Here is a 15,406-nt window from a genome sequence, read left to right as displayed (position 1 = left end):
GCGCGCGCGGGGCGGCTCCTCCCCGCGCGCAGCCGAGCGCCCAATCATCGATCGCGACCGGGCCGCCGCGCGGCGCGCAGAGACAGCGATCGGGGGCGTGCCGCGAGCCCCGGAGGCGGGGCCGGGGCCGGGCTGAGGCGGTTCCGCGACAACCAAAACAACGGCCCGGCCCGGCAGCCCTTGCGCCCGCGCCCCGTCGCCACCTTCCCCGCCGCCGCTGCCCGGCGGGGGCCGCTCGGGGCGTGAGGTGGGTGCGGAGACCCCTCCGTCCCGCCGCCGCCGCCGCCATGAAGCTCCGCGTACGGCTGCAGAAGCGAACGGCGGCCCTGGAGGTGCAGGGGGCGGAGCCAACGCTGGGGGAGCTGCGCGCGCAGCTGCGCCTGGCCCTGCTGCCCGCCTGGGGGTACAGGTAGCGAGCGGAGCGAACCATCGCGAGGGGTGCCGGGGGGGGGGGGGGGGGGGGGGAGGCGATGCCGCCCGTGCGCGGCCTGGGCCGGCGGGGCCGTACCATGCGGTGCGGGGGGAGGGATCTGCCCCGGGGCCCGGGCGCGGTGCTGCCCCCTGCGGGGCGGGCGCGGCGCTGCGGCGGCGGCACCGCCCGGAGCGCACCGGGCACTGCGGGCCGCTGTACACCGGGCACTGCGAGCCGCTGTACACCGGGCACTGCGGGCCGCTGTACCCCGAGCACACCGGGCATTGAGAGCCGCTGTACCCGGAGCACGCCGGGCATTGAGAGCCGCTGTACCCCGAGCGCGCCGGGCATTGAGAGCCGCTGTACCCCGAGCACGCCGGGCACTGAGAGCCGCTGTACCCCGAGCACACCGGGCACTGAGAGCCGCTGTACCCCGAGCGCGCCGGGCACTGCGGGCCGCTGTACCCCGAGCACGCCGGGCACTGCGGGCCGCTGTACACCGGGCACTGCGGGCCGCTGTACCCCGAGCGCACCGGGCATTGAGAGCCGCTGTACCCCGAGCACGCCGGGCATTGAGAACGCCCGGCTCGGCCGCTGTAGCCGGCTGCTGCCGGCGGGGCGCTGCGCAGCGGGCAAACACAGCTTGGGGAGCGCTCAGCTGCGAAGTGCGGGTTGCAGCGAAACCTCAGTCTCTGACTGAGATTTCTGGCCGGCGCTGAAGTTACAAAATGCTGCAGGGTCTCGGTTTTACACTTTCTCTGAGGCTTCCTGGAGAATCTCGGGTGAAGTTTCACAAATATTTTATCTGTGAAGAACTCACGGCATCCCGCGTAGGAAAATGAATCGCCTGTAAAAGGGGAGCGTTTTCTGGTGCTGGCTGGAGGGTTTGTGTCACAAACCTTGAATTGGGTCCGGCGTGCCGGTGTTTCACTGGTGATTCACACAGCAGCGTGGGCAGGGGGACCCTGAAGTTACTGCTTGTCTTGCCGCAGTGGGTGCATTTTATAGCTGCTTCCCTAATAGCCACTTTCATTTCTGGGATTTTTTGGCCTGAAGTGTCTTATTTTGCAGCTCATTCTTATATTTGCTCATTTGCAGCTAGCATTCTATAGGACACCTGCTGATCATTGAAATTAATGTTTAGCTTGGTGAGAAAGCAAGTTGGTTGAGTCTTCAACACTATTTATTTTTAAGTAATCTGAGGCAGTAGTTTATTTAGGTCTTGTTCTCCTAGCTGTGATATCTTCTGTTTTGAAGGACACTTATTTGCTTTCCTTCACGACTATTTTATGACCAATTTCTGTAAAGGAAATTTTATTTACCAAGCAGCTGCAGCAACTTAAAAATGTACATGGCAAGAAACATGGGAGAAATAATTTCATATAATCTTTTTTCCCCCTCACTATTTCTTTAACATATGGGTAATTAATAATGGATTCAGCCCCGTGGCACAATACTATTGTAATATGCAGTGTGCATTTCCAATTTTAGAATCATAGAATCATTGGGGTTGGACAAGATCATCAAGTCCCCTCTTTGACCGGTCACCACGAGGCCACCTAAATCATAGCACCAATTGCCATGTCCAGTGTGTGGCTATCCAGGTGCAGCCGACCATGTTTCCTTACTGTTTTTTTTTAAATTATTTTGCAGTTCTGATACCACGTTTTCAATAACATTGAACAGAAAAGATGCTCTCACAGAGGATCAGAAGACCTTAGCTTCATATGGGATTGTTTCTGGTGATTTGATATGCCTGTTACTAGAAGAGCCACATGGACAACCCAGCCTACCTCCTCCTCCTGCTACTCCTGCCCTGCTTCAGAATGGTCATGAGCCATCCACCTTGACCCCCAACAGCAGTCCAAGAGAAGGGCAGAATGAGCAGCCTAACAATGAGAAGGCTCGGGTGGAATTTCAAGAGAGTGATGAGAGGGTAAGTACATGGGAATTTTCCTGTACAGCACAAGGCAAAAACGAAGGTGTCCTGTTGTGTCAGTTGCTGTACTATATAGGAGTGAATTTCTTGGGAATATTTGGCTCCTTGTACTTGTCCGATACATGCTCAGTTGTTTGAATGGAAATTTGTCTCTGTTCATTGTGTATTACTGTGGCACAGAAGTAAACAAAAGTGTTTCAGGTTTACAGCAGTATTTGCTGGAACGTGTACTTAAGGAACTTGCTTTCAGTACTTACATGTACTTAAGTACTTACTTTCTTGGCTGCCTCAGTGCTGTCTTCTTGAGGAACCGATTTTAGATTGGGGCAGATGCAACAGACAGTGTCGAAGACAGGCTCTTATCTTTTCCCCCTTTCCTGACCCTTACCTTAGGTAAATTTGCTTACAGTTTTCATTCTATGGTTTTTTTTTTTTTAATAGTGTGTCTGTGTGTGTAGTTTTGTCAGTTAATTAATAATATGCCATGATTAGAAGAAAGGTAGCTACAATGAAGCCACAGTCCTCCTCAAGTGGCAGCAGGTGCACTCCATTGATTGATTTTTTTTTTCCTCCTCTTCTGTTTAGGCCTGTTGTGTTTGTTGGCAGCCCAAGTTGCCATTTTGGTTACTTTCCATGCATATTGGCTAAATTCAAATAAATGGTGATACAGTAGTGATTAAATTATTTCTGTGTATGTTGCAAAAATTCTGATGGTTTCATATATTATGACCACTTTGCCTTCAGTTAGTATATGCAACAAAATGACAGACCTTTTCATGAAGGGTTTGCATTATAAAGATTAAAAACCACAAATATATATATATAATCCCAGTCTCCATCTGGAATGCTAGAAAATGGAGGTATCCATACAACTTGTATGGGGAATCAGGCTGGAATAAGCAGCTGTATAATGTTGATGTATATAGAGGTGTAATATTCTGAACAAATATATGCTTTGCTTTCCCCTGAAGGCAGGATCCAGCCTAGAATTTCCTTCTGGATTAGTTCCAGAAGATGCTGACCTGGAAGAAGGTGCAGGTTCCTATCCCTCCGAACCCATGCTGTGCAGCGAGGCTGCTGATGGTGAAACACCCCATTCCTTAGAGATGCTCTACCTGTCTGCTGAGTGTACCAGTGCCACTGATGCCTTGATCGTTCTGGTTCATCTTCTCATGATGGAGACAGGCTATGTTCCTCAGGTAGGTAGGTGCAGCACCAAACAGAAGTTTCAGGGTCAGGGTGGGGAAGCTGTGGAATATACAAGCTGCATCTGAGGATCTGCTTCTGCCTTTCTATATGTCAGTTGGCTGTAGGGGCTGCTGAAGGATCAGCTTCTCAAAATTCCCAGAAAGTTTTCAGGCTGAAGACTGGAGCAACTTTTAAGTGTAAATGAAGAGGCCTGTCCCTGTGTTTCTGTTGGTCCTCAGCCTCACTGGGACCCAGCTGAACCTCCTGCTTCTGCCTTTTACTATAGAGCATGTGAAAAGCATCTATGTGCTTAGATCATAGCTCTTCCCCAAAATACTGCTTTAAGTGTCAGTGTCATCTCAAGGACATCCTGTCAAGTGGTGCTTAATGGGTCTAGGTCTGCCAAAAAAGTGTCTAACTCCATATTCAACTTATTGTCAAGTTTGGCTTTGGTTTTACTAATCTGTAGAGGTATCATATTCAAGCACCTATAGCAGTACATCTGTGCAATGTATGGATTCACTTTTCCCCCTTACATTTGCATTTTGTGTTTACTAATACATAGCTGAACATGAAGAAGAAGATTTGGTCTGAGTAAGGTGTTTAAATTCTCATCTTTTTCCTTGCAGTGAGGCTGACTAAGCACATGTGGGTGTCTGGTTGACCAATACCAATTTAATACATCTGCTAAGTTCATTGCATCACCATAATTTGAAATAGTGTGTAAAGAATACGTTTGCCACAGGGAATAAAGTTTATGGCAATGAGCAGGCTTGGAGGTAGGGCAGATGAATGCTGTGCAGATTTCGGAGGAAAGAAGGAACCTACTTGTCCTTGTGGTTATATTGTATCCCACTCTGATAATCCATCTGAGCTGTTTCATACTGAAATTGAAAGCAAACCTGTTAGGAGAGTCAGGTTTTCTAATTAACTTCAAACTATCATTCTTAAAGCCCTGTCAAATACTGTAAGTTCACAGAAAAGGTGCAACAGGTTTTTTTTTTGAGCAGCAAATTAATTATGTGCAGGAGTTGTCAGAATCCTGGAATGGATGACAGAATGAATTGTGTCTCAAAGAAAGAGGTATGAGTGCTCACTCAATGTCTGTTCCTATCAGGACCAAAATTACTGAACTTCACTTAGATTTGCTGTTTTGGGGAAAATGTGAATAATCATACATATTCATAATCACTGTGTCATTAGAACTGATCTAAGAGTTGAATTGCAAACATCATTCTGCAATTTCCTAACTTCTGATCCTTTTCTCACCCCTCAGTGTTGTTACTTTGCAAAAGTATGACAGTGTGTTTGTTATCCCTTAACATTTGTAGGGGATAGAAGCCAAGGCAGTCTCCATGCCAGAGAAATGGAGAGGGAATGGTGTTTATAAGCTACAGTACACACATCCCCTTTGTGGAGAAGGTTCTGCTGGTTTGACTTGTGTGCCTCTGGGAGATCTTATTGCTATTAATGGTAAGTCAGTCAAGTCTTCATCCTGGACGCACATTCCTAAGTATCACCATTGTTTAGGAAGAGAAAACTTATGTGTGCTTTTGTGTGTTTTGAACTGCACTTTTACTACTTGGGTTGCTGAGTTGCAGAAGATGCCACTTCCTGATGCTGAATACTCTTTTCCAGTCTCTGTGTTGACTGTTTTTTCCCTCTTGTTGTAAGAGATTAATCCTTAGGAGTTTCAGCTGGCCTTTTCATTGTAATATTGAAGAAATGTGTTTGTTGTCTCATTTCATAGGCACTTTGGTACACATTGCCAGACATGAAGGAAGTAGATTTGCTTCAGCTACAATGTTTCTGCTTATTTTATGTTTTTTGCAAGACTTAAAACTTCCAGACTATGTATTACTTAAGTATGAAGTGGTCTTTGTTGTCTCTCTGTGTTTTAAATTTTGAAATGTCTGTCTTTCTTCTATTTGTAGCAACATTAAAAATCAACGAAGAGATTAGAAGTATTAAGAGAATCCAACTATTGCCATCATCCTTTGTTTGCTTTCAGGACCCAGGTATGCCTGAGCTATGATCTCATAGTAGTAAACTTAAAAGTAAAGAAGGGACACAGTGGGGAAGAATATGCTTTAGTAGAGTACCAAATAAGTACAGAATAGCCAAAAAGAATAAAAGTGTTGTTACCATTTAGGTTAGTCATAACTTCATGGTAAAAGGATTTCAGAGTGTAGCCATTTACTCACGCTTTGTTGTTAGAACAAATTGTATTTCTTGGATTAACAGTGTAAGGAAAGAACCTTGCAAAGCTCAGTTTATCCTTTGGCCCATATGCTTATTTACGAGGTCCTAGGTATATGTGTGAATCTCTGGGACAGCAGTGCTGTGTGATATCCCTGGCAGCCCAGGGGTTCAGAGGCTGGTGGTACCTACACTCTTGTTGTGGTACTGTAGTTGTTAAATTCTTTTTGTCAGAAAACATGTGCTGACCACATAAATTTCTTCAGAGTGCCAAAATTAGAGTAAAAACTAAGTTGAGGGAGGAGAGAAGGGCAGATCCATGGAGATCCTTCTGAGCACAGACCTGACCATCCTTATATTCTCTGGAGGATATGAGTTGCTTTACTGGCAGTCCACGCTGACTCAGTTTCCTATATTCTGTGTAGCCCTCAATATACAAGTCCAGTTGAAGGGTTGTAGAAGAACTGAGTGCTGAAATGTGCCCAGTATAACACTAAAGTCTTCTTGCTCCTCTTTCTTCAGAGAACGGAATGGAAGAATACTTTTGTCAGAGAAAAGAAGGTTGCAGGCTCTTAGAACATAGATCTGTGTTAGGCAGGAGCCTTGAAATCTGACAAAGGAAGCTCTGACAGCTTGAGAAGTCAGTTTGTTTCTAGAGAACTCGAGTCTTTCCCTTAGCTGTGTCTTCTAAGGCTGAAGGGAAAGCTTCGCTCAGTCATGGTTTCTAGTTTTTCAGTGACTGACTTGTTGCAGTATAATTGCACACTAGCTGCAAAACTGCTCCTATCAAGATAACAAGCAGATTAAAGTTGTGCTAATAAGAAAACTGTAATTCTTATATAATTGTTGCATTATAGCCTCTTGAAGTTAAGCTTTTTCCCTCTCTTCTTTGATAGAGAAGGTTGCAGGTGTTTACAAAGACCTTCAGAAATTGTCCCGTCTCTTTAAAGACCAGCTGGTTTACTCTCTCCTGGCTGCTGCCCGACAAGGTGAGAGAAAATATTTACAATTAAAGATGGTACTTAATTTTTGAGGATGGAAGGAAGGGAGTCAATCTAAAGCCTTGAAGGAAGAGTGTTAGAAACTGCTGTTCAGTGATAGACATATAAACAGTAAGCATAAAGTAGAATATACATGCTAAAGAAATCCTATTAACCTTTGTAACTCAGAAAATGTTAATATAATTCTGGTTTTAATGTTTGATTGCTCTGGTCTCACTTCAGAGTGGCTGTTTTCCATGCATAATGATGAGGAAATCATACTACAATAATTCTGTAGCAGTAGTTCAGTGGTTTTGATCTATTTCTTTGTCAAAACAAAAAAATTCATTTAGCATCATGTTTGGAAGTCTGACCTCAGGAATTATCTTGTTAGGAACTGGTCATTGAGGCTTGGAAAGACTAGTAGGAAGTGACCCAGGCTGGTGTTTGTGTAGCAGTAGGAAGCCAGGCTTTCTCTGCATACTTACTGCCATAAAAGGTCTCGGCTTTGTATTCTGGAGACAGTGGAATTCCCTCTAGTCTTCAGTGCATGAAGATTTTATGTGAAGCATGTGCTCTATATTTGTGTTTTTTGCAGGGTCATGAAATTGGGCAAGTCTTTTTTCTCCTTTACTTATTTCCTAGCTCTGTAGCCTATGAGCATAATTTGGTGTGGAATGTTTCTTAGGTGTAGTGCTCAGTATAAAGTGTCATTTGCCCTATTTTGTGCACCTCTTAATTGTACTTAGACTTGCGAGACATCTGTTTTGCAAGGAGTCACATCACATCAGTAGTTGCTCAGGAAAGTGATGTAACTCAGGCATCAAAGAGAGAGGATGTAAGGGAAAGATTATAATGTTCTTTCTTTTTTTTAGGGTCTTTGGAGATAGAAGCACTACCTAGGTGATATTGAGTTTACTGTATTTTTTCTGAACTTTCTTTCTCCTTTCTGTAGCTTTGAACTTGCCAGATGTGTTTGGGTTAGTAGTCCTTCCACTTGAGCTCAAGCTTCGGATTTTCAGACTTCTGGATGTCCGTTCCCTCATCTCTCTCTCCGCTGTTTGCCGTGATCTCTACACAGCTTCCAACGACCAGCTTCTCTGGAGGTTTATGTATCTGCGGGATTTCCGAGGTAATGTTAGGCACATCTTTTTCTAATTACATTCTCATGTTAACAGAGGGCTTAGTTCTGACAGGTTTTGATAAGAGACTCCTCAGGCAACCAATGAGGATATTGAAATACTGTAGCAATTGTAAATGCAGTTGTTTGTGATACTAATCAGTACAATTGGTCAGGTGTGATTCAGGTGGATGCAGAGTTTTTTGCCAAGGAAGATGGTTGGCAATCTTCTGAGCTGTTACTGATGCTCTACATGGTTCATCCCATTGTGTGGTGCAGGCTTTCCTTGTTTTCATCTGTTTCCTTTGCTACCTTGGTGTATTGGCTACTGCAGATATTAGGAAGTGGAGGGAAGATATATTCCTGCTTCAATTTCTCACAAGAGAGTTAAGAAACAAAGGTAATTAAGGGAAGTGCTGTCAGAAGGCAAAGGTAGAGACAATGTTTCTGGGATTTATCTTTTTAATAACATGGACTGGGTGTGAAAGTAGATTACCTATCAAATGGACCTGGAGCTTTGTATTTTTAAAGCTACATTATCTTTAGAAAAAGATGTATTGACCAAAAGTGTTTTTCGTATCTTGATTATTCTTTGACAAACTGCATCTTGTGCCACTGTATCTGTTGCTTTTCTTAATGCTTTGCTTCTCTTTGTAGATCCTATTGCAAGGCCTCGTGACACAGACTGGAAAGAAGTAGGTGGCTTTTTTTATATAATCTCTCTGAGATCTTAGTTTGAGAATTAAGTATAGACTTTGGGAGCCAGTAACCTTGAGTTAAAGTCTAGCTTAAAAGTGTGGTGTTCTGTGTATGCATGTTGGTCAGACTAGCGGAAAGGAACATCAACAAGTTATGTGGTGTGTGCTCCATGGGGGTTAGAGATCTTCCAAGGGTGCTGTGCCTGGTCTTTGGTGGGCAGGGGAATTGCTGCTCTGAGTTTTCAGACTGGTGAGGAGCACTTTTTTGAGTAGTGCTGTAAAACTGAGGGCAGTTTCTGAAGCTGGAACACTTGGAGAGCTATAAATTTTGTTTTTTTTTTTCCTGTTTGCAGCTATACAAGAAAAAGTTGAAACAGAAGAGGGAAGCCCTGAGATGGAGGCACATGATGCTTCTACCCCCTATACCTCATCCAATCCCCTTTCATCCCAACCCATTCTATCTTAATCCCTTTCCATCCAACCCATTCCCATCAAATCCAATCTATCCCCCAATGATCATTGGGGGAGAATATGATGAGAGACCAACACTTCCATATGTTGGAGACCCAATTAACTCACTCATTCCTGGCCAGGGAGAGGCACCAGGTCAATTTCCTCCATTCAGACCACATTTTGACCCCATTGGCTCCCTGCCTGGAGCAAACCCTACGCTTCCAGGACGAGCTGGTCCCAGTGAGAGGTTTCCACCTCGACCCAGCCGGGGCCGCCCCATGGACATTCGCCGTGCATTCATTTGATCGCTGCTTTTTCCTGCAGGGAGTTCTGTAGTCGCTGAGCTTGCTTTCTAACTGTAGGGGATTGCAAATTCCAGGCACTAACATCTGCCTTCAGATTGTGTCAAGAACATGTGTGCATGGTGATGTCCCAACCGCAGAGGCTGGGTTTGTTTTGTGCTCTGGTAGTGCTGTGTCACCTGGCACTTAAGGTCTGTTCCTCAAAGAGCTACAACTTAGAGCAGTTTGTTCTGCTGCCCCCCTCCTTGCCCTTAATCGTCTGTGAAGTGCTACTTAGAGACCAGAATAACAGCCAAATCCTTACTGCATCAGATAAAGAGCACTTTAAATACAAACCCTCTACTTGTCTGTCTTATTTGAAGAGTTTTACTGCATTGCCAGGATGAAAAGTTTTGTTTAAAATCTACCCAGCTAATTAATAATCTTTAGTAGCAAAAAAGTTACCATATAGAACAGGATACTGCCGCTGTTGTGGTGGATATGTGTTCATGGAAATTTTTAAAGATGTTGTTTCCTTTTTCCTTTAATATTTTATTAGGTAAAAAGCGTTTTTATATTGTTACTTAATGCACAAAGAATACAGCAAAGGGATTTTCTTTCCATTTCTTTACAATGGAAATATTAGAACACAGATTAATTCATTTTACAAACAATTGAGTAAAGTCATGCCACAGTGCAACTCAGAAGTCTAAGCAGAAGCAGAGCAACTTTACAAAGAATCAGCAGCAAAACTTTTGACTTTGTCCTTCACTTTACAAATAAGGATCTGTAGTATGTGACTGCATTTACTGTGTTTGAACTGAAAGCGGTGCGAAAATGCATCTGTTCTCCCTATCTGACATACTTAAAGGCTGACCTGGTTACAGTGGGAATGGGATCACAACAACATGAGAAGCAGAATGAATTCTGACTTCAGTAAATTCCACTTAGTTCCATTACTGAAGTATCAGGTGATACCTTGCCAAAAAGAAATGTGTCATAGCATGTTATGAGCACCTTTCAAGTGTTGTCTTACTAACTAATGAGCAGCTAACAAGACCACTGTTAAAGTTTCCTGATGAGACGTGCAAACTGATGCTGGAGCTCAGTTAAAGGAAGACTGGAATGACTGAACTTTGCTAGAACTTTTAATTTCTTATGTATTTTTTAAGATAATTGATCTCAGTGTTTCTATAAATGTGAATGGTACTAATGACTGTTGTGAGAACTGATATTATTTTCTAAAACTTTTTTGAAATTCCAGCTGTGGGAATGGAATGACATTTCCTGTTAAATACATGCTATTTAATCAGTAATTCTTATGTGCTTTTTCAGGTGAGATTTCAGTGGTTCATCTTCTTGTTTTGTATAAAATTAGCTGACATTAGTAAGGTCAGGGAGTTTTGCCAGTGCAAGTAAAATATAATACTTTATTTTGCTGTCAAAAGTTGTATTGCTTCTTTCTTCCTTTTCAGAGATAGTTTTTATTCCCTACCAAGAATAGCCTTAGCTTTTAATTTTTTCCTTCGGTGGTTGAATTGCTTTGTTCCAAAAGCATTTTCGCCAGAGAAATGTACAGTCAGATCTCTTAGAGTTTGCAGCAATTCTTTATATTCCACTGACTATAAAAAGGAAAAGGTAAATCTACACTGTATTGGCCTTGCACCATTTTGTCCTTCTGGTGCTTCAGCAGTACTTCAGCAATCCATAAATAATACTCAGATAAGGTTACAGAGCTTTAACTAATAAAATAATTTGTAACTTACCTTTTTCCTTTTTTTCCAAGCTGTTTCTGGGAACAGTGATCACATAATGCGTGTGAAGTTAATTTTGTGGTGCCATTGGTGCTCACATTGCCAATGCCTTGATGAGAGTCATGGTTTGCCCTGCTGGCAAGCCCGTGTGCTGCTCTGGAATTGGGCCCTCTTTGCCATGAAGAAAACCATGAAGTCATACTTCTGCCAGGCTGATGCCAGAGGTTCAGTTTATCCTGGATTTTGTCATTGAAATGTTTGTTTTTGAAATAATGAACTCGGCCCTTTTACACATACACCACTAAGTGACCTGAAGATATTCCTTCCCTTTTTTTGTTGTCCCTCACATTGTAGTAAAGGTGTTATGAACCAAAAAAATAAGAAACCTGACTTAGCTGGAACTGTAAAGTTCCTTAAAGAGGAGTTCCTGTTATTCATAAAACAGGGTATAAAGTATAAAGTGAGTATCTCAGGACCAAGAGTATAAAATTAGAAGACAAAACAGAGGAAATACTTGAAAACTAGCTGCTTGCTTTTTTCATTTGCCAGCTCCTAAGTTGTGTGTATCATTGCTGTTGCAAATGATAAAAGAGAAATCACAAAAGATTAAATGCCTTAAGATGAGCATTCCTTACCTGTACTATTCATCAGTATTTAGCACTGTAAAGGTTGCTACTGAGTCACTTAGAAATAAGGAACTATTATCCTTGGCTTTTCTATGTATTTTAGCTTAATCATGAAACTTCAGGGCAACCAGATGAAGCAGCTGAGCCATACACAAGTTGTAAGGTCTTAGGTACCTGCTTGTGATTAGTGGAAGACTGTAAAATACCACTGCATTTACAAGTGGTATTTTGTAAGCAGGACTGCTGTTCTGCTGGGCCGTAGCTTGCCTGGGAATGTGTGTTCCATTCCTCTTAAATACCACACCTAGCTGTGACAAGCAAGTCAAGGTGTTCTTCAGTTTGTAGCTAAACAGCAAAATGTAAACTAATTTTCCAGGTGGTGGGTATGGTTGGGCATTGCAGCTGTGTCCCAGCTACTTCTTGGGCTGGACCCAAACACACAAACCCACTCATGGTTCCTGGCTTCCACGTGAAGAAACTTAAAGCAAATAGGACAAAAGAAGCATTGACCAGGTGCTCAGTGTTAACATCTATGTGAGAAAGATCCCAAGGTACTCTGTGGCACTTGTGTGCCTTGTGATTTAAATGTAGCTTCTCTTTGCCAGTTTTTCTGTTGTTTTCTTACTGCCCCTGCTGTTATATTTAGGTACTTAAGTGCCTCGTGGATGTGCCTTTGTTTCCCATTCATATAAAAGAATAATACTCCTTGTATTCCCTCTTCTCTTTTTGTAGAGGGTAGGGATTTTGGAGTAGAAAGCCAGCACCAAGGGTGATAACTTGAAGATGGCATGATGCATTTGTGAATCTCCAGCTAGCCACATCTAGTATGTGAGCATCATAGCTGTAGATGGGAAGTGTACTGTTGGGACAGTTACAGGACACAACAGATTTTCATCATTCTAACTTTAGAAATCAACTCAGTGTTTTAAAGCACTTCTGTGAATAGAACTGAAGGTGCTTTTTCAGGAACTATGGACTAACTAAATTAAGCTGAGAGTGCCTGTTGTTTGTACTTGATGTTGCAACTTAAAGCTAGGTGGTGAGATGCAATTCTGTTTGTTTGTCCCTTGAAAGGTGACAGCTGGGCGCTGTAGGCAAATGAAGAGATTGAGTCACTACTGGGTATGAAGGCTGACAGTGCAGTCCTGTTCCTGTGGTCTGTCAGAGGACAGCCCTGCTGTGTTCAAATGCAGCCTCAGCAAATGACCCAGCTGAACTGCTGTCGATTTACGGGGCCATGTTGTACTAGTCACCATTCCTTTTTAATATATATTCTATTGTTGAGGGAATCATGGAGTTTCAAGGGATAAACAAATTGAGGATTCTTGCAGTAAACTTTCTTTTCTGTCTCTGCATCTCTGGTGACCATTCAGAAGGGAAAGGCATAAACCATGCTGAGGGAAGTGCTGCAGAAGGAAATCCTCTTCCTATAGTGAAGCCTGTAAATCTGCTTTTCTTGCCAGTGGGACACTGCTTGCTCAAGGCCATTTCTCACTCTTTTATTGCTTCTGGAGACAAAACAGCAGGGACTTTTTTTTTTCTCACATGATGACATATATTTATGATGCTATGTGGTAAACTGCTTATCAAATCCTGAAGGACAGCACAGAGCTGAGGAAAACAAAACAAAACAGAAGACAAACTATCAGAGAATAAGGTAGTTCTGTAATACCCAACTTGAGGTATAAATCATGGATCCAGATGAGTCTCTTGAGGGACTTCCAATCTGGAAAAGCTGTGCTGTTGCTTGCCATTATATGTGCAAAGGCCTGCTCAGCAGTAGGTCATACAAGGTCCAGATGACTTCATTGGATTTAGATGTTCATTACAGGTGCTATGCAGGAAGGATTTCCTTGTTTGGCTGTATTCCCACTAGTGAATCATAAGATCCAAGATGGCTAATGCAGCTGTTGCTTTTGCTGCTTTGGGGATCTCCTTGTTTAAGTGACAGCAACGATCTGGGCCATTGGTTCAAATATTTTTTTGACTTACTGACATCTGTGGGCATTCCTAAGTATCATCACGGTGAAGTTGCCAAGGGAAGCACAAAGCCAAGTCTGGCCTCAAAGCTGCTTGTCGAGGAGGTGGGATGAGGACTGGCACCTGCATTAGGTGTGTTCCAAACAGGTCTGTTTGGAACACACCTCCCAGGGTGCAAGGGGTAGGATTTCAGCTGGTATAAATAGCTATAAATACATGCATTTACCTAGAATGAGTTTTTTCAATCATGAACATAACTTGTGTGGGTTTGTCATGTCCCAGTTCTAGCATATGTGCACGGCTTCTTTCAGTGTTGCAGAATTAGAGGAAAAGCACATCAGCAAAGATCCATCTCTGTCTTCTCTGGAAAAATAATTCTTGGGAGTGGTCAGGGAAACTAATACTGATTGTTACTGCTTGGGACAATCCCATACATGCCCTCCTGTGGCTCGGTGTCTTAGGAAGGACCCAGGTCATATTTGTGAAATATAATTTTCCGGTTCTGTTGCAAGTTTGTCACCTTGCATTCATTTTTCATTCACCCCAGCAAAGTCAGTGGGAATTCAAGGCAGGAGACAGGATTTCACTCCATCTCTCTGTCCATTCAGTATTATGGAACACTCAGCACACAACTATGTGCACTTCATCAGATCTGCTATTAATTAAGCATGTTCCTGAGGGACATACACAGCCAGATGTGACCAAGTCACCAAAGTGCTTGGAGTTTAGCTGGGTTTTGTCTGGAATTTGTGTGAACTGTGAGTGTGAACTCTGGTGTTTTTCAGGGGCAGGGGAAGAAGTTTTTTGTGTGGAAGACCCATTTCTTAGGTTATTTTTGAACTAAGGCTACAGGGTTAGAACATGACATTTTTCTCTCAGACCTTGGCAATCACGCGCAGGGGACATAAATTCAAGGCATGAAACAGAGATGTTTTATCTGCTATGAGCAGAATGATCTGGAATAAAGCAGCAGACCATCTGGCTGACCTGCTTGTGTGATCTTTGGTGCTTACTGATGCCTGGTACTGTATTTATCTTGAACGTAGTTTTGTCTGAAAAGTGACCTTTTATGAAGTTGCTGTCATGAAATTCCACAGTTCACTGGATGCTTAAGCATGCTCACTTTGTCAGTTAATGGATACTTATTCTTGACTCTGCCATTGCATGTGTGCTTCTGAAAGAAGCCTAATTTTTTTTAAGCTTGATCTTAACAAGAATTCAGTAATTGGAAGTTAACAATTGTATTGACTATGTACAAATTAAAATAAAACCTAGTTTGCACTGTCATAACTGTGTTGACTCCACAGGGGTTAGCAAGAGTAAAATTTGCTTTACAACTCAGTCATTTGAACAGATATGATTCTGATTATGCACAAAACCCAATGAAATAGTGACACATATACAGTCACTTTTCAGATCATTATTTGAATATTTTCTTTGTATTAAAACAACTATAGTTCTCTAAATTCCCTTTACCCAGGTGTTAGTTGTAAATCGCTGGATTCACTGAGTGTATTCCAGGATGACATCAGGTATGACATAATGTAGAGTGAGGGCTGACAAAAGCACAGATCCAGCTGCAGGACTGTTAATCAGAAAACAGGCTAGCAAATGATTTCCTCAGGTTGCGGATGGTCTCAGCTTTTGCTTCATCTTCAGTGGCATTTCCTCGCTGAGATGACTCAGATATGCTGAAGCTGTTTGTCAGGGATTGTGATTTGCTGAAAGGGAAAACAGAGTGAACTCTCAGCAGGAGAAGGTGGGAATTCAAAGCTG

At 43.0% G+C, this 15,406-nt stretch overlaps 2 protein-coding genes across 8 annotated transcripts in view; one reads left to right on the top strand and one right to left on the bottom strand.

The window, feature by feature from the left end:
- The first annotated feature begins 144 nt into the window (after nt 1–144).
- Nucleotides 145–9,626, top strand: FBXO7 (F-box protein 7). The gene is made up of 9 exons (XM_064420404.1): nt 145–409; nt 2,066–2,348; nt 3,323–3,550; nt 4,871–5,012; nt 5,474–5,557; nt 6,635–6,727; nt 7,674–7,850; nt 8,496–8,533; nt 8,890–9,626. Exons 1-9 carry the CDS (start codon nt 288–290, stop codon nt 9,292–9,294), a joined length of 1,572 nt encoding a protein of 523 aa, XP_064276474.1. The 5' UTR covers nt 145–287; the 3' UTR covers nt 9,295–9,626.
- The window catches only part of SYN3 (synapsin III), a 200,937-nt gene continuing 194,848 nt past the window's right edge, over nt 9,318–15,406 (bottom strand). For all 7 annotated transcript variants that reach the window (XM_064420396.1, XM_064420399.1, XM_064420393.1 and 4 more), the window contains one exon: nt 9,318–15,351. In XM_064420396.1, coding sequence (XP_064276466.1) covers nt 15,219–15,351 — 133 coding nt within the window. In that variant the 3' untranslated portion in view covers nt 9,318–15,218. The remainder of the gene's footprint in view (nt 15,352–15,406) is intronic.

The sequence above is a fragment of the Passer domesticus genome, chromosome 5, assembly GCF_036417665.1.
Source record: "Passer domesticus isolate bPasDom1 chromosome 5, bPasDom1.hap1, whole genome shotgun sequence".
Lineage (NCBI taxonomy): Eukaryota > Metazoa > Chordata > Aves > Passeriformes > Passeridae > Passer > Passer domesticus.
This window is presented reverse-complemented; position numbering and strand designations above follow the sequence as displayed.